General features: G+C 30.3%; 1 protein-coding gene across 1 annotated transcript; it reads right to left on the reverse strand.

Annotated features, from left to right (window-relative positions):
• Positions 1-1,276: 1,276 nt before the first annotated feature.
• On the reverse strand, positions 1,277-15,786 carry LOC100201496 (protein HGH1 homolog). The gene is made up of 3 exons (XM_065807716.1): positions 14,971-15,786; positions 14,498-14,688; positions 1,277-1,631 (listed from the first exon to the last, which is right to left on the reverse strand). Exons 1-3 carry the CDS (start codon positions 15,638-15,640, stop codon positions 1,374-1,376), a joined length of 1,119 nt encoding a protein of 372 aa, XP_065663788.1. The 5' UTR covers positions 15,641-15,786; the 3' UTR covers positions 1,277-1,373.
• Between the last annotated feature and the right edge of the window lie 8,214 nt (positions 15,787-24,000).

Consider the following 24,000-nt stretch of genomic DNA (forward strand, 5'->3'; position numbering starts at 1 on the left):
AGAAATAATTTTCTCCTATATGAACCTTTTTGTCGAACCAAGTTTAATAAGTTTTGTATTGCTTATCGCGCACCGTATCTTTGGAATAAGATTGTTTTGTCAAATTTTGATATATTTCACACTTATCCCACTTTCAAATATAAACTAAAAAATTTTATTTTATCTATTGATGACGTAGTCAAGTAATTCTAATTGATACTTTGTAATCTTTGTTTAGGACTTTTATTTTATTGTAAAATACGCTTTATGAAATGTTTTAATTTTTGTTTTTATCTTATATATAAATGATATAGATTCTATATATAGTAACGTCAGATTTATTTACACTGTTTATTGAAATTTTTTAATTAATTTTTGTTATGCTGTAAAACGTCTAAAGCTGTAAAAGGTTCTGATGATAAGATCATTATGATCTTCTTTCAGATGCCTTGTTTGTTTGTTTGTAAAATACGACAAATGTAAACGAGCAAAAAAAAAAAAAAAAAAAATATATATATATATATATATATAAATATATATAAGTGGAGGCGTGAAATGGTTGTATGAGACACTCAAGTCACGGTTACTTCCAATATCAAAATCAAAATAAAAGCGTAAGTACTTTAAGGACGACCCCTTGCCACTACGCTACGGCTGCTCAAAATATAAAAGAACTAAATCTGCCTCTTTTTTTTATCTATTTTGTCATGTTGTCAGCCGGCTATATGTTTACTTTTCGTGCTACCGAGTTTTAGATATTAGCATATGAAGACTTTCTGCCAGAAAGTCCTACTGATTATTTAAATATTCCCTAAAATTCGATAATTTTTGAGAGCGAATTTGGTGGACACACTTCACTGGTTGACGAATTTAATGCAAGAATAAAGGCATTTTTATTGTGCGCTTAATTTAATGCAAGAATAAAAGCATTTTTAGCCAGTAGATTGTATTTAACGAATGTAATTTCTTAAATTAAAATTGTTAATTTATAATCTTTTGCTCACTCCTTGCCCATTGTGCGTTGGCCTTGATTGACTTCCCTCAAAGAACCAGCCAATTGCCAGTTAAAATCATTAGTTCAATTTTTAGAAAATTGTTTTAAAAAAATATTTTGCTAAACGCCTAAATATAAGCTAAAACCAAAAATAATCATGGAGATCTTTTAAATATTTAAGCCTGTTAGTAATTACATTTCTATTTTTGTATGAGCGAGAAATACAACCCTAGCTTTTACAAAACCCTGAGTCTTGCAAAGTTCTCTTAGTCGGATAAAACAGAAAGAAAAAAAAAAACTAAATTACGCATTGATTTTTTTAATTTTAAAACAACAGCGATTTTAAATTAATTTTTTACTTTTTTATTCAACTCGATATAAAATAACACGGTTCTCAAAATTAATTCACTATTTCATATTTATTTTGAGTTACTTCACTCTCAATCTTGGTAAACTGCTTATGTATATGTTCTGGAATTTCAAGCGTTCTTAAGTTATCCATTCCTGGTTCAGGTTCATCCCCGATCAAAACTTGGATGAGATTAACTAAAGGCTCTTCAATTACATCGTCATTGTCTAAAGATCTATGGAACTCCCGAAGAACATAATATGTTCCATTTTTTTTTAACTGCACTCGACAAGATTTTGTTGCGCAGAGCTTAAATTAAAAAAATTAATTTAAAAACAATAAATAATTGATAAATCTATAAAATATGTAAATATTAATAAAAGTGTTGTGTATTAGCATGAAATAATAGTATGTATGTACGTACGTACGTATGTATGTATGTATGTATGTATGTATGTATGTATGTATGTATGTATGTATGTATGTATGTATGTATGTATTAGTACAGTGTATGGCAAAATTGTCACCATGTTTAAACAATGAAACATTTTATATCTTTTTTGATAAAAAACTGTGAAGAAAAATTAAATTTTAGTTAAATTAATTTGATTAAAGATTTAGCAAACTGGAAATATTGCTTTTTATCAAATTTAGAGGACATTGTTTTTTTCAATATTTTATGCGAGGTGGCAATTTTGTCGCAGATGAAAGCAAATAATTTTCTCCAAGTATATCTTATAACATTCGATCCAAATAAATTAAGTTTACTTTTATGCGTCAAAATCCTATCATAAAAGTCATCAAAACTTTATGCAAAACATCTTTATGTTTGGATAAAGTTTTGTGAGCTTGGCGATGACGAAAAACCAAGAATGGCTTCTTGATTTTCTGTGTGGATTGAAACCAATTTTTTGAGCTCTCCATTAACTGTCCGAACCGAAGCACGAGTCCCATAGCTGTTTTTTATTAAATTTGCAACATCCCTCGCAGTTTTAGACCATCCAGAAACAATTAGACGAGTGATAGATCGGTCTCTTGGTGTAAAAATTTTCTTTTGACTACCTTTAGCTTCATATACTCCTAAACCATTGCGTAATTTAATTTTAAATAAGACATCACTAAATTTATTTAATCTCAGCAACGATTTTGTGGTAAGATTCTCCAGATTTAAGCCCTACCACAATATTTTTTTCTAGTTCAAGATTTATTTCCTTCATAATAATAATAACTGTATTTGTTTTGTTTTGTAAACAAAATCAAACTTTAAATTAAGTTTAATTGTTAAAAACCTGATTGTTGATAACTCAGTCATAAGGCTATCAATTTATATCATATCCGTATTTAACTATGAAAAAATTGTTTTCATCTGCGACAAAATTTTCACCATTAGCTCTACACATAAAAATTAAGAAAAATAAATTCAATATCTAAACTTAATAAAAAGCAATATTTTCAGTTAACTAAGCCTTAAATCTAATTAATAAAAATAAAATTTCATTTTTATTTTTTACAGCTTTTTCTATTTAAAAACAAAAAAATTTCTTTGTTCAAACATGGTGACAATTTTGTGACGTACATATATACATATGTCTTTAATTATAAGACCACAAAGAACCATTCCGAAGCAATAAACCTTGCCGTCTATTAAACCACACAAAAACTTAACACGGCCACATAGGCAAAAATTACCGTGATAAAATAAATAAGGAAATAAAAGACAAATTTGAACCAGCGGAAAAACACAGCTGAAACGATCCAGCGGTTTAACAATATACTAGAAAATAAGGATTGTGTTTTTCTCCGATTTGACATCGCTGATTTTTACCCCACTACCACATCTAACATACTAAGTAATGCAATATGGTTCGCAAATAACAACGCAAACATTAGCGAAGCAAGCATTAGATTATTAGTCATTAACCATTGCAGACGAGGAAATAATAAAACGTTGAAAAAAAACTTAGCACACAACTGTTTTGATATCACAATGGGCTATGTCAATGCTGCGGAGGTTTATGAACTAGTGGGCCAATATATACTAGACTTGCTATCTACAATAATAAAGATGACATTGGATTATATCGTGATGATTGTCTGATGGTAATTTGCTAAAAAAACAGGCTCACAAATTGATCGTTTACAAAAAAACATCATCAAAGTTTTCAAAACTATCTGTTTAAAAATAGTAATATCAAACAAACCTACTTGTAGTCAACTTCTTAGATGTATACTTCAACCTAGAAAAAAAATCTGTACCAAAATTTTAAATAACCAAATGGAAAGCTACGTTACATCCGCACTGATTCCAACCACCCTCCTCAAATAATTAAACAAATTCCAACTTCCATTAGTGATTGTCACAAAATTCCTCAAATAAAAACATGTTCAACCTATCTATACCAGAATACGAAGAACTAAGAAGAAACGGCTTCAGTGATTTTAATTTAAAATATAACCCTAAAAAAAGACTAAACCCAAAAGAAAAAGAAATATAATATGGTTCAATACCCTTTACATTATGGGGCCCAGCGTGTAATCAAGGGTCAGCTGTAAACTGGGTGATCCTTTTCAAAAAGTAAATAAAACCAGTGATTTTTCAGTTATTTTCAAACCAAAGTTCATCCATTTTTATACAGGAAACTTGAGATAGCAAAAATTAACCAAAAGCAAACGCCCTATAGTGTAATCTTATTTATTTTACTCTGGAAATGAAGCTGGCATTTTTAGTTTTTATAAAGAAAGTGCCAAGAAAATAAACACAAGAACTTTTGCAACTTTTAACACTAGTTAATATTTGCATTAAGTATATACACACATATACCGTTCTTCGGAGTTAATAAAAATGAAAAATCAAACTGTTAGAGGTTAGCATCAGGTTGGCAAAAGAAATTTTGTCACAAAGGGGTTACCATAAAATATAGACACACATTGCTGAATGCCAATCCTAATTCTGAGGGCTGTATATACACAATAAGTATATACATATATATACATGCAGACATAAAGTTTGACCCCCCCCCCCTATAAATTTTAAGGGGCTTCAGATTTTATTAGGTCATTTTAAAGTTTGTAACCTCACAGGTTTAATGTCTCAGCAACTATTGGATTCTTAGGCAGAGAATCATAAAACTCAGTACTGGATGCAAATCTTTTAAAGTTTCATAAGTAATTGTATTTTGACTTCCTAGGAAAAAACTTTAGGGGTAAGTAGAAAAATTCTGTTTACCAGCTTAGCACCCTTTTTCATCTATTAGGCTGACGTAGATGTAAAGCTGTGTTACATTGTTTGCTTCCTAGGATGATTAATGGTGGATCTGCTTGACTGTATTCATGGGTTTTTACTTGTGTCATGATAGTGGCTATGCAACTATCATGACACAAGTAAAAACCCAATTAATGGTAACTTACTCATACTCACCACACTGAATGGTTTGATACTAGCACCACTGGCCCTGCTGGCACTAGTAAGTGACTGGGGTTGATATTTGACCACGGCAGGGTTTGATAAAATATAGCCAGGGCTGGTTTGCGACCAGGGCTACATAAACATTTATACATCCTAATGCATATTTTTTTAATTCAAAATTCATATTATATTTTGTATATATATGCATATATAAACATCATTATGATCATCATAACCATCATTATTACCATGATGATGATAATGATGATGATTATGATCATGATCATCATTATCAGGCTTTAGCCTTCCTCTTTAATCCTGTTTCTCTAATATAAACAATCTAGAGCTTCTTTTTTTTTCTTAACTAAAGCTCATTCATACAATATGAAAGGCACTCTCTTCAAGATTTCTTACTTCTACCACTACCATTTTCTACTAAAGCTGCTACCTCTCTACATGCTGATACTTATATTACTTTACTCTTTTCTAACAAATGTTGTTCGATACAACGTTTTTTCTAATCTGCCTGAGATTATGCCTCCTTTTCTTATCTTGCTAGAGTCACACCACACATCCATCTGATCATTTTCTCTTTCAGCAAATACTACGCCATATAAATACTAAAGTTTATATAACAATCAAAGGATATTGTATGCCAGCATCTAAATAAATCGCAATTATATATGTTTATATCCATAATAGGTATGCATAAAGTATATCTTGGAAGCTTTTATTCCTTCTAGAATAAAATTTTGGAAGCTGTTAATACTTCCCTAAAATTTTAAGTCAAGCATCATTCTACTCCGCATTTTTTACCATCTTTAGCAGTTGCTTTATTAAACATTAATTATTTTTTTCATCTCTTTTACCAGAACATCTCTCTTCCATGTAAAAAAAGTCCTGTCTGATGTTAAGCTTGGTTATTCTCAGTTTACTAAATTTTGTATCTTATCTCAGATGTTAGGTTCTAGAGACTTTTGGTTAGTCTTTGACAGTGTCATTAGCTAAAGTAAATCTAACATTTAATCTTTAATTCATGGGTCTGATCTTTTTACTTCTACCCAGAATAAAGCAGAGTTATCTACAAAGAAATCTTACTCTAATTTGACTCTTTAATATTATGTCCATAATCTTCCTGCAGTTAAACATATTAACTTATTGTTAAACAAAATTAATTCTTAATTAAACACTACAGTTTGTGCTCCAGAATAGATTTCCATCATTGTCTTAAAAAAGTGTTCTCAAGAACTCTCTTCAATTTTTGCTAAACTTTCAAAAAGTGCTAATAAGTAGTATCTGATTTTTCAAAACTCTAGAAAACACTTTGACCTCTCCAACTATCCTACGATTAGTCTTCACTCTGTTATTAGTTTCTTTATATAAAGGTTTTGAGGTTATTAAATTATTTCTTTATAACTGCAGTAGTAAAGTTATTCTTGGAGGCCTGCCCACTTTTTTATTTCAAGTAACTTTAAAGGTACCACAAGATTCTTTGCTCCTGTATTATTTTTTAACTACAATAACAATCTTCATGAAATCTAAAGTGGCTTTTTTTGCTGACGACTCAACTTTATACTCTTGTCTTGACTAAAAATCTTCACTTTTTAATTGCTTAGAACAAGTAGCCGATTTTAAATCTGATCTTTCTTCTGTAACAGCCTAAGGCTTATGGATTTAGATTCTAGACCTAAAATCCACAATTTTTGTTAAACAACAAAACTCATTTATTTACTGCAAAAAAATATTGCATTATTGTTGGCACTCCTATATTGACAAATAACAATCCTCTTACTCTCAGACAAAGTCTAAAAGCACATTGTAAATGTAATTAGACCTGCTTTATCTGCCAAGCTTGAGCCACTCTCCCATTGTTGTAAGGTTGCATTTCTTTCTTTTTTCTACAAATACAATCATGGTCAATGTTCAAACAGGCTATCATCTCTACAACGATAAACCAAAACTCATTCTTGCTTGGCTTTTTATTCAACAAGTTGCATCCTTTTACTGTAACTGCCCCTTCATGCTATATAAACTTTTATTAATCCAGTTTTATTCTTTGAACATCAAAAAAACCTTATAACTCTTATCCATCTTCATGTTTTCCTTTTTTATACTTATAACTTTTTAAGTTTTCAGTTATACATTTCCTAGTATTTTAACTTATTCTCTATTTTAAAGTAACTCACAACTTAACAGTGGACACTTGCAATCTTGTTGGAAGTAAATTAAAGTTTAAAAATATATAAATGTATACCAGTATTTAATAAATAGTAAATGTAAGCATAAAGTTATAACATATTAGGTATTATAAATTTTTTTCTAGCCCCGGCTACTCGACTTATGTCTTGTTTCTGATCCTAGAAACAAGACATAAGTCTTGTTTCTAGGATCAGAAACAAGACATAAGCTGACTGGGACTCTGTGATTTTCTTCGTGATGGCCCTTAGGTAGAATTCTGTCATCTTCCTCACGACAAATGTGTTTCTTACATAACTTCGTGGGTTCAGACTGGCATGGAATCTTTTGTTCCCTCTCAACCATGGAGGAGAGTGAGGTCAAGCCTCACTCTCCTCCATGGTTTTCCTCACATTGTGCTGCTACGATTGCCAATCGAAACCGTTACTTCCATATCTATCAGCAAAACAATTCTCCAGAAAACAGACATTTGTTTATTACTACTAGAAACCATTGTAAAAAGGTTTTGTCTAATGCCAAAGCCCGCTATTCTCAGGTCATGAAATCTCGTATTTCATCTCATAAATTAGCCTCTCATAACTTCTGGAGAATCTTTAATAGTATTATTAATAAAGCCAAATCTTTAATTCACCTCTCTTGTATTGTTCTTTTCTCAGCTTTGTCTTTAGGTGAGGTGACTTTGTCACCTCACCTAAAGACAAAGCTGAATTGTTTACTAAAAACTTTTCATCAATATAATCTCTTGATTCCACTAGTTGCGTTCTACCTGATATTGTCAACAAATAGGTTGATCCATTGCTTGACATTCATATCACTCCAGCTTCTGTATCTAAAGTGATTTCCAGCTTAGACTCTTTTACAGCTTGTGGCCCTGTGTACCTGTTATTGTCTTGCAGAAGTGTTCTCCGGAGCTGTCGTCTATACTCTCAAAACTATTCAACAAGTGTTTATCAGAGTCTTGTTTTCCAGCCTGCTGGATAGCAACATCTGTTATCCCTGTCTTCAAAAATTCAGGAGAGCGATCTGATTCGTCTAACTACTGTCCCATTAGTCTACTTCCTATCATAAGCAAGGTTTTTGAATCTTTAATTAACAAACACTTAATTTCTCATCTTGAATCTAATAACTTATTTTCTGACCATCAATATTGATTTCGATCTTCTCGTTCATTTTATTAGATAAAGGTGGAGAGAGTAAGGCCATCGCTCTTGAAATTTCAAAAGTTTTTGATAAAGCTTGGCATGCTGGTCTTCTCCATAAGCTTTCTTCTTATGATGTATCTGGCAACATCTTTAAGATTATTGAATCCTTCTTTTCCAATCGTAGTATAAAAGTTGTCCTTGACGGACAGCACTCTTCTTCTTATTCTGTAACTTCAGGGGTTCCTTAAGGTTCTATCCTTGGCCCTATACTGGTGAACTTCAATACAGATAAAACTCAATTATTTTCAGCCAATCTATATATCGCAATTATATCGCAATAATTTTCCTCTACTCATGTACTCAATGAGTCATCCACTCTACATCTTCTAGGATTAACTCTTACTTCTAATCTTTCTTGGAAATCATGTATCAAATCTGTTGCAAAATTAGCATCTGCTAATTTTGCTCTAAAGAGCTAGCATCTCTTGTGCCATCTACTGAAATTCATTCTTGTGTTATTTGTCATTCAATTAAGTCCCATCCTTTTTCTGTGACTGTTCCTAAGTGCTCCAAAAACTCTTATTTGTCTAGTTTTTTTCCTTGAACATTAGTTCTTTTAAATTCGCTTCCTTCATATTGCTTTCCTTATTCCTATAATTTGCAGTCCTTTAAGTCGTCTGTCAATCATTATCTTGCTCTACAACCTTCATCTTTTCTCTTCCAGTATCTTCCAACTTTAATTAGTGGTTGCTTGCAGCCTTGTTGGAAGTGAAGATGAAAAAAAAAAAAAAACAAACCAAAACTCATTTTTGCTTGGCTTCTTATTCAACAAGTTACATCCTTTTACTGTATCTGTCCCTATTTATTAAATACTGGCATAAATATATGCCAGAATTGCTAAATTTCATAATTTTGCCGGGGCTGGATTTGCAAAAAGTCTCATTTTTAGCCGGGGCCCTGGTCAATTACTACTCATGCTCCGACCGAAATCCGACCATTTTTACAAATCCGGCTCTGGCAAAAAGTTAACATCTCCAGCAAAATTTTAGCCGGATTTCTGAATTTTGGTCAGATATTTATTACAACTTTTTTGCCCGTGTTTGCATGTATACTTGATATTTTATTTATACAAATCAATGTTTTTTGTAATTCTATATTCTATGAACTCTGTGTTTGTAATGGTATCTATATTTACATTTCTTTACAATTTAATTAGCTAAGCCTAATTTCAAACATTAACTCAACAAAAATTTTGAAGGGAAGACACACAATATTCTGAAGCGAAGACACCTAATAGAGTCTGAAGTGAAGACAAATGTGGTTAAATATACATTCAATAAAGTGGCAGTGCAGAGGGTTTTGATGCAAGATGGAAGTCAATCTGAGCATGTTGAGCAGCAGATTGATAAAACTGAAAAAATTCCAGCAAAATAATGCCTGGCTGGGTAATCATCATCATTATCATTACTCTGACATTGCATTGATAAAATTGTTCAGACTACGTCCGCTGGTGGCACAGCACATGAACAACAATTACCAACACGCATTGGCACTCAGCTAAGCCAGTATCTGGCAGAACCAGAAATAAAGAGACACACTGATCCATTACAGTGGTGGAGTGATAACATGCAACAATTGAACATTTGTTTAGTGTTGCTGGGGAGGTCCTCAATGATCATAGTTCAATCCTGCCACATAATGCAGCTCGTTAAATTTTGTCAAAGTGCAATTCAAAACTGATCAAAGATATTTTAGAAAAGTAACTGAAACTGAAGTTACTTTACTTCACTTTCAAATTGAAAGTTTCAATAATTTATCAATTATTTTGTTATGCTATGATATGTTATGTAAAATTGTGTCCTTTTATTTTAATAATAACAATGAAGTTTAACAGAAAATAGTTGTCACTTGGTATTGAGAATGGTAAACATTGTTGACAATTGTTAATATCAAGTAGGGAGGTACAGAATTTCGGCTCCTGTAATTTTGTTTTGAAATCTGGCTTTGACTCTGGCCGAATTTGTCAGTAGAAATCCGGCAAATCTGGCTCTGGGCGGATTTAAAAAAATTAAATCAGCCCTAAATTAAAACTAATAACTCTTAATTGCCTGTTTTTAAAGTTAGTATTTCTATTATAATATACTCTGATATGTTTGAATGAAATGTCTACTGGATATTTACGGCTCCCTAATTTATTTTTATACAAATTTGCCAGAATAATAAGGAATAATTTTATTTTGTGTCTTCAAAAATACAACATATCAAAAAAATTTACGCTTTGTAAGAGGTGATAAATTTTTTCAGTAGTTTAGATTGTGATAAAGATAATAACAGTGGATTGGATATAAGTGATGATTCTGATTGGATATAAGTGATGATTCTCACAAAAAGATTGACATAAATGTTAAAAACTTTAATGAGGAACATACTAATGTCGAGGGAAGATAAGGAACATACTAATATTGAAATAAATATTGACAATATTAACAAGGATCATTAATGTTATCATTAATTAAGATAAAAAAGTCAGTAATAAATGGACTAGTTCCAACTTTAAAAACTGTATATGAAGTAGGGTGAAATTTTGTTTTGAAATTTAAAGTGTGGAAAAGTGAAATCATTATTATTATGTATAAGTAGCTTTTATTGAAAATTTTAGCTCTTTAATTCAATTCTTAGGTAATGAAGGTGTTTTTAGGCTACTCTCACATAATAAATTTTTTTATTTTTATAAATCAATAAAGTCTGTTACAGTAATTTTAAAGCGAAGTTTCTATTTTGTGATTTTACAAAAAGCAAATATATTTATGTACTTTAGCAATTATCGTGGTGGTTTTGGCATTTTAGCAATCAAAGACTTAAGTGTTTAATTCGAGAAGTTCCGAGTTCGATTCCCACCACGTCCCTGGTAGTACCGCCCTCAACTTGTTTCTCCGCACAGCGGCCTTGTTCATCAAGGTTCGTGTTTCGGAGTTATAAAATTGAGAGAGGGTTATAACCACAAGTAGCCTCCTCATCTGTAGTGACCTTCTCGGCCTTGGGGAGGTGAATTATAAAAATAAAAAAAAATAAAAAAAAACTGTATGACATTTTCAATATACTGTATAACAATTTCGAATGATAAGTTTTATTTTCATTAAATAAGTTTCTTTTTCTATTATTGAAAAACTTTTTTCAACTAAGTTGTTCAAAATGGAACAAATGATTATAATAAAAAAAACATTTTTTCAACCAATATTTTCAGAATAGAACAGAAGATTATAATAAAAAAACATAATATATTCTGATTTTGACATTTTAACATTATTAATAGACCTCAGTCTTACAAAACAAACTACTGTATGCTTTGATTTCAGACAATAGTAATATTTATTACTAGTAATAGTTTCAGGAGAAAACGCCAGGATATCATAGAAACTAAGGATCACAAAAATGAAGGCACAAGATAAAAAGCTAAGGTGACCAGGCCATTGCCATTTAAAGTATCTTTGAATACTATAAGCCTTTGGATCAGATCACTGGTGTGTGTGCTAACATCACAGCCAGCAACACAGACAAGAATAAAGACAAGAATGTTGTTGCTCATGCTTTTGAAGACCTGTTCTCTGGCTGATGTGCAGACTACATATATGAGAGGTATGTGTCTCATGCCATGAAAATATGCCATAAAACTTGTTTTTTGACCAATAAAAAATCCAAGAAAACACCTCTATATTTCACTCAAGCAGCTGTGGCCACAAATAGAGTGAGAAGCTAATTAGCTTAAAGGATTGGTTATGTTTGAATGGTCTTAAAAAGCTTTCAGGCTATGTACTCATTTGTACAATCTTGCAGAAACTAAAAAATTCTGCACCACAATACATCAGATGGAAACTTTCCAGAAAAAAGAAGTCAAGTATCTTTTTATTATCGGTTTATTTCCTGGGTGAACATATAACTAAGTTCTCTTTTAAGCAGTCAGGAGCTCACCTTGAAGCCAGGTTTTTGAATGACTGTCTCTACTTTTTGGTGCTACACATGACACAGAACTATCACCCAAATGATTCAGAGAAAGTAATGCTAGTGATCTCAAGAGATCAAACACCCCGACAACCTACTTTGTGTTTTTCAGCTCCAAATGTTGGAAAACTTAAAAGTCTATACAGAATTTGGGAAGGTTCTCACCAAAAGGCTTTTAGGCCTTCTAGGCCTATATCAATTATTCAGCTTGTAATCGTGTCTCTTACTGATAGGGATCTGAACACTGATATTAAAAACAATACCCTTTACAAATCGTTGGTTTTGGCAGTTCCAGACAAGAAAGACATTGTGCTAAAAAAGTTTGGAATTTAAACAGTCATTTTTTAATGAGATAAGTTGTCTTCTTTTTCTTCTCCTAAAAATCACAAGATTTTGCTGCGAAGAGTGAGAATAAAGACCATAAAAATGACGTATTAGAGATCCTCATAAGTCATTTTTATGTTCCTACTTGTGAAAAACAGTTTGAAGTCATAAATGATCGGGCTGAATGTTACTTATGTTGATCCAAGACTTTATTAGAAGAACACACGAATAAGAAATTTTTTCTTTACAAGACATTCTTTAGGTATATTACTATACAATAATATGTAAAACTATTTAGAGTATTTTTTTTATTTAACTGTTTAGAGTGTTTTCTTTAGGTATATTACTATACAATAATAGTAATCTGCTTAGAGTATTTTTCATAATATTTTTAAAACTAAACTGTAACAAGGCTACAAAAGCATTACCAAGGCTTAAATAAGAATTCTTCAACTATCTTACTCTTCTTTTAATTTATTTTTTGTATTATAGGTTGTCCAGAAAAACAGACAACAAATATCCAAGAATGTCACAAAATTGTCTGCAGAGCATACAAAAATTATACTAAACCTAAACACTTGCTTGTTGCTTTCTAGTCAAAATAGAGCATAAATGTCAATTTTGAGCTTTTTCTGTAATAAAATTGCAACATAAATATGTTTCTTTCTTATTCTATAGAATATGATTAACCTAAATCAAATTTTTGTATTTTTCAAATTCCTATTTATCTGTATACAAAAATTAAAAATAAAAAAAACGGAAAAATTATATTATATAGAGATTGCCTAAAAACACCTTTTTTACCTTAAAGATATCAGAAATCGATGTTTAATCTTGTTTATGATAAGTCATTAACTTGATTATGAGTTCATAATTCATGTGCTAATGAATTCATAAACCTGTAACACATTTGTATTGGTCAACTGGATTACATGCTTAGCTGTCAACATGATGAAAATCTTTAGTGAAAAGAGGTAAAAGAAGGTCTTCTCAAAAACAAAACCATAGTGGAATACAACTGTAATGCTAAAAAAAATTGTGAAATAAAACTGTATTATGGGTTCAGTTGACAAATATGATAAAATATTTGACAGATTTGACATATATGATAAAATGCCTTACTCCATTTTCAAAAAAGTATGTAATGGTATAAAAAATTATAATTTTATTTTCTGCATATTGCCTTGTTAAATAGTTATATCTTACACAAGTAAAATTTTCTAAACACTAAACTCTTAAATGATGGTAATGATTCGGCTGCTTTTCTTAAAGTATGAGAAAATGTGATGTCTTAATAAGACTGACATAGGGATATTTTCTTGACACATCAGTTCCCACTGTAACCTGAAAAAAGCCACAAGTAAGATTTCAGCCATGTTCTAATAGAGATGTTAGGATGATTAGTATGGCACAAACCAGGTCTTTGTGCACTACCACACTTTAAATTATGACATACCGACTTATGATATGGAGAATAGCTTGTAAACAATAAAAACAAAAAAGAGCACACTTTGTCAAGACAAAAGTCTGCTTATTTTGTTCTATTTTAAAACTACAAAAATTTATGATATAAAATAGTAATAATAAACTTTATGATATTTTGAATAAGTTATTATTATTTAGTTTAACATTTGAACTATGTAACTTTATGATATTATTTCAATAGAAAAATTCAAAATACTTTTTATTTTATTTTTATATTAGCAACTATTAATTTATGATTTATTTTTACTAAAAATTGAAACAGCCTTGCTGTTTTAAAATTATAAAAAAAGCTTATGATAACGAAATACGCTTATGATCATTTTGATAAGCTGCATTTTTTGATTTGTGCAAGCGTAGAAACAAAATAATATATAATTTTGTAATCTACATAATCTGTTACAAAAAAAAGATAAACCAAGAAATTAAAATGTATTATTAAAAATGATATAAAATTTTAAATTGATCCATAAGAGTTATTGCTTAAAATATGCAAATCATGTTGAGGAGTCAGTAATTAAAAATCTTATAGTTTTAAAAAATATTTATAAAAATAAAGAATTAAAAAAATGATACAATTTTACTTAATTTCAAATATAATAAATATAAGATTTACTGGAACTCACCTGAAATAGTGACTCACATAAAAGAATCTGAACATCTTTATTTTTTTCACGCTGTTTAGTATCTGGGAGATATTGTAGGTCAAGTGGAAGGCATTCATTTTCTTCGGGTGTAAATTCTTCAGGGCCTGCTAATGGCATGAGCAAATGGATAATGATGTCAATGTCATCAGACAGCAGCCACTCATGATAATCTAAAACATATACAGTTACAACTTTTAATTTAGCATTGTTAACTTTTTTTTTTTTAAGTTTTCGAGATTTTACGAAATTTAAGGTTAACTAAATCATAACAAACTATAACAAGCATTTATAATAACATAGGATTGCCAGATTTTTGGATTTTACGAAAAACTCAATTAAAATCTAGATTTTTATAGATTCAGCACTATATCCTTCTGGGTGGAAGCTGAACATCTGGTAACCCTATAATAACATTTGTATTATTACTATTAATAGGCATCAAAATTATCTACCTGTTTCAAACAAACAGTTTTTTATAATTCTTGACACAGATAGCCGCCTGGATAAAGACTTCTCATATTCAGTGAATGGCAAAAGTCTTTTTAAAATGCATTCATCTTTTTTGAGAAAAAGATGTCTAGTTTCTTTGCATAAAGTTAGATTTGCTAGAAAAGATCCTATATAATGAAGACTACAACCTTTTTTATTGTAGTTTTCATTGCAAAAAGCATCAACAAATTTATTCAAAGAAAAGTTATCATTTTTTAGGATGCAATCTAAAACTACTTCAGCATTATTCTTTGCTTGAGTTATGTTGGTTAACAACATGGCTACCAAATCACTACATTCTGATTCAGGTTCAGTAGCAACAGTAAGCATGACTTTAATAAACAATGGTTCTAAAAATTTTCGAATTAAATCATCCTCTTTTGTCATTGAAGTTATATTGACAACAATTTTTAGGCTATTGAGGCGTGCCTTCTCATTTTCATCATACAAAATAAGCTTTTTAAGAGCTTTAATAAGTAAGTCGTTATTTAAAATTGTTTTTAAACCTTCTGCTGTACCAGTCATACCAAGAATGTATTCAAGAATGTTATTTTTATAATCGGCCGGTGATAATGTATCAATAAATTGTAAAATCTCTTTCATTGCTGTGTTTATTTCATCACTCGAAGCCATGTTATAACATCTAGTAACCACCTTCTTTTGGTGATGTAAAAATTAAGTTTTAGATCAATCCCATATATAATTATTTATCCATTTCTTTGTTATATATTGAATATTACTAATTAAATTATTAATTATTATCAATATTTAATAGTATAATACTAAAACACTGCTATTTTAAATGTAATGTTTATAAATATAAGTTTTACAATATAAATGCTATTTAAAATAGTATTTACAGTATTATATTGTAAAGCACAACTTAATTATATAAATTTCAAATTTTGCTATATGAACTTTTCAATTCAAAAATCGCGTTTGCCTATGATATATAAAATTTGCTATTGTTAATAACAAGTAACAATAAATTTTCCTAAAAATAAAAGAAAAACGTGGGTTCTATAAACGGCCGCTCCAGACGTTTATTTATTAAAATGATATATTGCGGAACATAAAATCGCATTTCTTTCCTGTTTTGTTACTTCCCCGTGCCCTTTCACAGATTAGAAGAGGCCCGTATGAAACGCCAAAGCTGCCTTAAGTGCGTTCAATTCATTATGTGATGTGCTCACTGCATTATTTGATGTGCTTATTACATTATACAGTGTGGTGACTACATTATATAATGCGCTCGTTGCATTATACGATGTGGTGATTACATTATACGATGTGGTTATTACATTATACATTGTATAGTAAAACATTCTAAATAAGACCTCTCCGTACACGTTAAATAGAGAGCTGAAATATTGTCTGTAAACTAAAAGGTTCTAGGTCAGTGACTTAGAAGGTTTTTGTTTGCAGCACTGAGAAAACCAGCTGTGTTCTGCTGGCAGCTTTCAGATGTTTTTAATCCAATTTTTGTTTTGTTTTGGTTACGAGTTTGAGGTTATTCATGTAGTTTCCTCGCAGTGAACACAATGTTTCGATTTCAGATCTTTTTTATTCATTAAAAAAACTGCCTCAACAAAAATTCCTCGTTCAACTTATACTTTAAAAAACACCTCAAATATGCTCATAAAAAAACCGTTAAGACTATACTTATATTTCCACAAGGAAACTACGTCAGTCAAATCCGCCGTACAGGGTTTCTCCCACGCAATTTAATAATTAAATTGCGTTATGAATTGTAATTATTACAATTCATCTCGTTGTTTTAATGAAAAAGACTTATAATGGATGAAGAATCTAGTACTAGCAGTGGAAGAAAGGTTAAAAATGAGGCTATGTGGAAACGGAATGTTGTTAATGAAGCTAGAGTGGAAGGTCAAGAGTACATTGACTACAAAGGAAGAACTGTACCTGCTACTACTGTTGGAACTGATTGCATGTGAGATTTGTATTGCAATTTCGAAACCCAATTAGCCTTTTGATAATTTGTTTAGGCTTATCATAGCGTACCATGCAACATGTATTCATAAAAACGTCTTAGACAAAACTAATCCAACAAGTTCCATATCGTTCCATTTAATTGTCTGTAGGCCACTCATTGATGGGCTGATAGTCCAAACTTACAAGATGTCTCAAGTTGTCGATCGCATTGTCGAGTTTCCGCAAAATGTGTGCTACCCATTGGGTAATGTTCCAATAAAAAGAGTGAAACTGCAGGATATTAGGAAGCTAATGCAATATGTTCCGGATGAGTTCAGTGGTTTTTATGATGAACTCATGAGCTGGCCAACAACCGACAAGACGAATGGCGGGGAAGAGGAACACGATATCCAGTGAGGTGTCTGACAAAGGCTTTGTAATCGGTCCTTTTATACATTGTGTGATTTAACATGTGTAATAGTTTGAATTTTGATTTTTAATAGTTTTTTGTACAAAAATTGAATAAATATATAAAAGACAAGCTTTTTGTTATTATCCTTAACAAATGTAAACAAAAAGGTTCTAAGTCAGACAACTTTAACTATGTATAACACATATATATCACAAATTTTGATATATATTTTAACAAATCTAATATTTAAAGATGTCAAAAATCACCCAGAATTTTTTTTGAATTTATTAAAGTAATAATTTTGGGTTTAATAAGTTTTTTCTCTTTCCCCGAAAAAATAGTTTTTGTGACTTAGATCGTTTTTGTATACATCGATTCATATGATGTGCTCACTACATTATATGGTGTGCTCACTACATTATATGATGTGCTAATGCATTATATGATGTGCTATTACATTATATGTGCGCCCTACATTATATAACGTACTTACATCATGATATGATGTGATCACTATTTTATAAAGTTTTAATACTTTATAGATTACACGTATAATTAATAAATTGGCAGACCATCAGCTAAAGAGAGTAATGCAAGATCTTGGACTTTATCATCGGATTACAAACTTTCGGGAAAAAATAACTATTGATCTGATTTAAAAGTTGTCTTTGAGAGACTTTGAAGTATTAGGTGTATCAAACAAGCAAAAAGTAATGTAATTAAAAGTTGAATGTTCAATCTATAATACGAAAATACTTAATAAGTATCCAAGTGAACGAGGAAGACCTTTAAAGTTTAAATACCTTGACATGTGTTAGAGAATCTCTAAGAAGAAGATTTTACAAATAAAGACATTTCTAGACTTCTAAATGTTGCTGAGAGAACTATTTACCGTCGAATGAACGATTATAATCTCAAAAAGTATAATTTTTTGATACGAATTATAAGTTAGTACGTTGGTATTTTATAATAACAGGAGTTATAGATGGTTTTAATCGTTTGCAAATTGCCCTTGCGTGTTCAATCAACAACAACGCTAACACCGTATTTAACTGCTTTTGGCTTGCCAAGTAGAGTAAAATCAGACAAAGGTATGGAAAATGTACTTATTGCAGATTACATGATTGCAAATCGTGGAGAATGTAGAGGAGGTATGTTAACCGGTAAGAGTACTCATAATCAAAGAGTAGAAAGATTGTGGAGGGACGTTTTTTTCTGGTGTATTAAGCTACTATTATGAGCTATTTCATTACATGGAAGATAGTTACATACTCGATCCTTCCAATGCAGAAGATTTGTTTGCATTACGCTACGTTTTTCTTGAAAAAATTAATGATAAACTTGATATATGGAGACGCGCTTGGGCAAACCATCGTATGCAGACGATTAAGACATCACCCTTAAAACTTTGGGTGAGCGGACAACTCAATAATCCAATGAGTCTTGAGCTTAACAATAACAAGTTTGAAAACTACGGTACGGAAGAAGTTCTTCATGAATATTTCAATTCTGATCAACGTCCGATATTTGAAGCACCCGATATAGGCCAAGCACTGTTATACTTGGAACTAGATAAAGTCCCTAAATCTTTATTTAACGTTGATTCTGGTATAACCATGTATACAAGAGCTAGAGATATAGTTAAACTATTTTATAACTAATTATGTTAAATCTAATCAAATACTTTTTAATTTTTTTGTGAATATTTTTACCAAAGGTGGAGAACTATTAACCCCACTTTTTGATAGCCGACAAATTTGAAAATTTACATAACAAAATTGAATTATTTTTCAAATTCAATTTCGCTAGAAAAACTACATAACAATTTTAATTTTTTCAAAACAATTTAAAGTTATAAAGCTCAACAAAGAAAAACATTAACACTTAAAACAATTATGGTAAAAAGTTTACAACATGCCAAAAAAGGCATTATTGAATGCATAGTCATTAAGTCTAAATCTTATTTTCGATGGAAGGCCTTGGTAGATTTAATACACTGGAACATGTATTTGAAGTCGGAATCCAACCATTTTCAGCACCAATAAATGAAATGGATGGATGGAGTTCATATCCTAACACAGGTTCTGCTTCTGCCCCAGTCACAAATTGTAACACCCTTTCTAAAGTAACCCCATTTCTTCTACCAGCTTTAAATTTTTTTTTAAATAATCGAAGTGTAATTTGCACAATGAATATATAGCAATGAATTACATAATTATGAAACTACTTAAAACTGGTATTAAAAATGTATACTAATATACTTACCAGCATAAACTAATCGATATAATTATAATAACCAACATATACTAAAATATTTACAAGCAGCTTCTCGAAGGTACTTGTTAAACTTAGCATATATTTTAGATTGAAACACATAATCATTTGATCCTATCTCTGCAAATGATGGCTTTAAAAGTGTTGACAATCGCTTGAATGTCAGTTTTTCTACATCACATGAATTAAAAAGCTGCAAGATGGCTGGTAAAAAATGAGCGATCTATAAACCAAATCAAACAACTACAATAAATGTATATATAAAAAAAAAATTTAAGTGCAATAAAAACATATGAGATCTTATTATAAAATATAAAATATCATAATTTTATAGCTATGTTACTGATTGTTTTGCTATAGCAAAACAAGTCAATGTAGCCTGTTTCTTACTTAATATATTCCAAACTCTTTAAAGGCATTATATGATGTACTTCTACATTATATAATGTGCGCACTACATTATATGATGTGCTCACTACATTATATGATGTGCTCACTACATTATATGATGTACTAATGCATTATATGATGTGCTACTACATTATATAATGTGCGTCCTACATAACATAACATGCTCTTTAAAGGCAGATCGCATTTCATTATAGCAGGGTTTCAGTGCAGTGGCATAAAAAATCTCATCTAATCTGACTTTGCATAGAAATTTTGGAAGTTTACCATTCTGCAATATAGAAAAACCTGTGATGAAAAAATAATACAAAAAAGTTATACAACATCTTTTTTTAACAACTCAAAATATATAAATGTTATATATCTATATAACTCAAACTATATAACTGTTATATAACTCATCCAAATGTCGTTAAGCATGCAATTAACTCTAAAGTTGTAGAAAAAAATATTTTATGAATATATTATTTTTAGTTTTATATAAAATTTAAATGCATGCTACACATGCATAGTTTATACATAAATTTTTACATAAACAAATAAACGATGCTAGAATAATTAAAGTTGTACCAAATACTAAACCAACTGCATAATAATCTTCCGGGATTCTTCAATGAATTGAGTATTCCATTGTCGAAATATTTTTCCCTAATCTTTCATAAAATAATTTCAAAGAACTCTTTCCTGGGACCTCCAAAATCTTTAGCATCCTTATTTTATGAACAACTGTTTTAAAAATTGTTGTTTTAGTTATTATATCAAAAACAAATCATCAAAAACAAACTACTTTATTATACAAATGAAATCATTTTTAATGATATCATTGATGTTATAAGAGTTACCTTATTATAAAATTGTACTTCCAGAGTAATCAATTTATTTTTAATATCCAGCAACTCTTCGAGCGCAGTCGTCAATATATTTGAACGATCAACAAGAATAAAAGATGTCTCTCCATCTGGACAAACAGCAAGGTCTGTGATTTCAAGAGGCCTTCCAGTGATCAACTTTTTTTGCATATACCGCAATATTTCAACAGGATTTTCTGAAATATTTTTCTCATGACAGTATTGGATAATGTTCTCTATCATTGTATCTAAATCTACTTTAAAAAAATTCTACACTTTTACACAGTTTATTGAAGAAATAGATAGATCACTCTCATTTAGATCTTGTTTAGATTCCAAAATGAGTAAAAATAAACTCACACTTGGTGATTCATTCTGGCAGCTCATACTAGGGTAAAGGTTGCATTGAAAAACAATTTTGTTGTGTAAAATTATTATTTAAATTATTACAATTGTCATTGTCTTTGAATGGAGAAAACAAAGGAAGTTCAATAACATCATCAATTTTTTCACTGCTAACATTAAAGCAAATTTGTATGTGACTTCTTATGTGTATTTCAAATCAGTATGTGACTTCTTAACTCATTTAAGATGAATTCCTTTCCACAACTCAAACACTTGTTTTTTAAAGTAACTATAAGCTCTTCATTTATTGATTTAGTCGACAAAGATTTTTGTATTGGTCTAATATACACTAGACAGTGTTTATTGCAATAGACACTGTCAGTGTTAGCCAATTTAAAAATTCAATGAATTTGTTAAATAATAACTTTTATTAAACTAAATTTTTTTTTTGTTTATTTATAGTTAACTAAAGTAACTATATGTAACTAGTTACAAATTCTACATAGTTTTAACTTATTATTCTTGAAAAATACCTCTACTCCCTCTCATTCTTCTTCCTCTGAACAAACGATCTCTTTTAGATACCCTTGCTTGAAATCTTCCGAGACTTAATGCTGGTGAAAAAGTGAAATTTTCATTTTGATTCACATCGTCTGTCGACGACAAAGTACATTTTCTTGCTTGTTGTTGCTGCTTGTTTCTACAAGAATCTCTAAGTCTGATTTTATCACCAAGTGTGATAAATTTAAGTCAAGATAGCTCCTCATTGGATGCAGCTAAAACTGACAAAATATCAAATCTTTCTGTTTTAAATCCGTTAACTTCATATAATCCAGTACTACATCATATAATGTAATTAACGCATCATATAATCTAGTAGCATATCATATAATGTAGTAAGCACAGCGTATAATGTAGTTAGCGCAGCGTATAATGTGGTTAGCGCAGCGTATAATGTAGTTAGCGCAGCGTATAATGTAATCACCACACCGTATAATGCACCGTATAAAGCACAGCAAAAAACGTAGTTAGGACATCGCATAATAAACTTAACGCACTTAAGGCAGCTTTGGCGTTCCATTGGCCCGACCTATTTCAAATTTATGAGGTCCCTGGTTTAGCTTCTAATGACCCACTTTTATCTGATTATATATTTATATTTTCATATTTTAGAATAAAATGTCAAAATATTGTTTTAAACGTATCTTCAAAATTTTATTCAAAATTTTATCCTCTTTCTTTTTGTGTATGCATAAAGCATAGTTTATATTCGGAAACATATTAAAAATACTAAATTAACAACTTTTTTTGTCTAGCAACGTCATAACAACCACAAACACATCTCGTCAGCTTAAAACCAAGAAAAAAAACACAAAATATGGCTGTATTAAAAACAGAAAAAACGCATTTTGTGTTTTTTCTGTTTATTACCAATGAATAATCAACAACCAATTAAGTGTGAGTCCGCTAAATTTGGTCTCAAAAAAAAAAAGCACCTCAGAAAGTATATAAATAATTAGTCGGATTTTCTGGCAAAAAGCTTTTACATGCTAAAATCTAAAACTCAATTTTCTCGGAAATACAAAAAAATGGACATGATCTTCTGATTCTCGGCTAGAGTTGTTGGCAAGGCTAAATGTAGCAGGGCAAAGGCCAAAACCACATGTTATAAGGCCAAGACCAAGGTCAAAAGTTACAAGGCCAAGGACAATAGTTTTAAGGTCAAGGCCAAGAATAAGAGTTTCAAGGCCAAGGTCAACGCAAACATTTTCAAGACCAGATACTTAAATTTTTACCTTATGTTAAGACCAATTATTAACAAAACTGTAGGTAACAATTGCTGTGATAATAGAACCACATGTTGTAAAAATGAACCAAGGTTATGTGCAGAATTAAACGAAGTCAATAAGAAATATACTTGTAGATAAATATGAAAGCCGAAAACAAAAATACATAAAAACAAAGAATGAAAACTTTTAATTCTTTAATTTAATGTTAGTTTTTTTTTTGACCAAGGCCAAAACAATTAAGGCCAAGGCCAAAATTTTCAAAGCAAAGGCCAACAGTTTCAAGGCCAAGACCAAGGGCAAAATTTTCGGCCTTAAGGCAAGCTCAAGGCCAAGGACTAATAACTCTGTTCTCGGCAGACGATCTATTGTTTATTATATGAAAACTTACAAAGACAAATTAAAAAAAAAAATTGGTGAGCTAACTTGCCTTTGAATTTGTCTACCATGATTTTATTTGATTACTTCATTTTTAAAGAAATTAAAAAAAATAACAACACATTTTTTCGTTTATTTGTACTTATTTGTGTATTTTTTGCAAGCTGAGTTTTTTTATATTTGTTAAGATGAGAACTAGGAAAAACCCCTTTATTGTATAAAAGCTTTGAAAACTTTAAAAAGCATATCTTTCAAGTTTTCTTACCAATCTATAATAATGTTTCCATTTATTCCATCCGCACCGATTGCTTTGTTTCTTTTTAGAAATTTGAAGGCTCTTTTGAACTCTTTAATTGATAATTTTAGCAACCAAATCTAACAAATCATGGTGAAAAAGTGAACTATAGGTAGGTTTTAAAAAATCATGAAGGGAAATATCAGTAGAAGGAATCCTATTAGTAAGTTTACTTGCAATATATGTAAAGCATTTATTAAACTCATATGCTATTTCATTACATACATATGTTGATTATTTTAGTTATTTTTGGTAGGATATTTGAGCAAGTTTTCTGTTTTCCTGGTATTTCTTTTAATATTTTCCATAAAAAT

The sequence above is a fragment of the Hydra vulgaris genome, chromosome 10, assembly GCF_038396675.1.
Source record: "Hydra vulgaris chromosome 10, alternate assembly HydraT2T_AEP".
Taxonomy (NCBI): Eukaryota; Metazoa; Cnidaria; class Hydrozoa; order Anthoathecata; family Hydridae; genus Hydra; species Hydra vulgaris.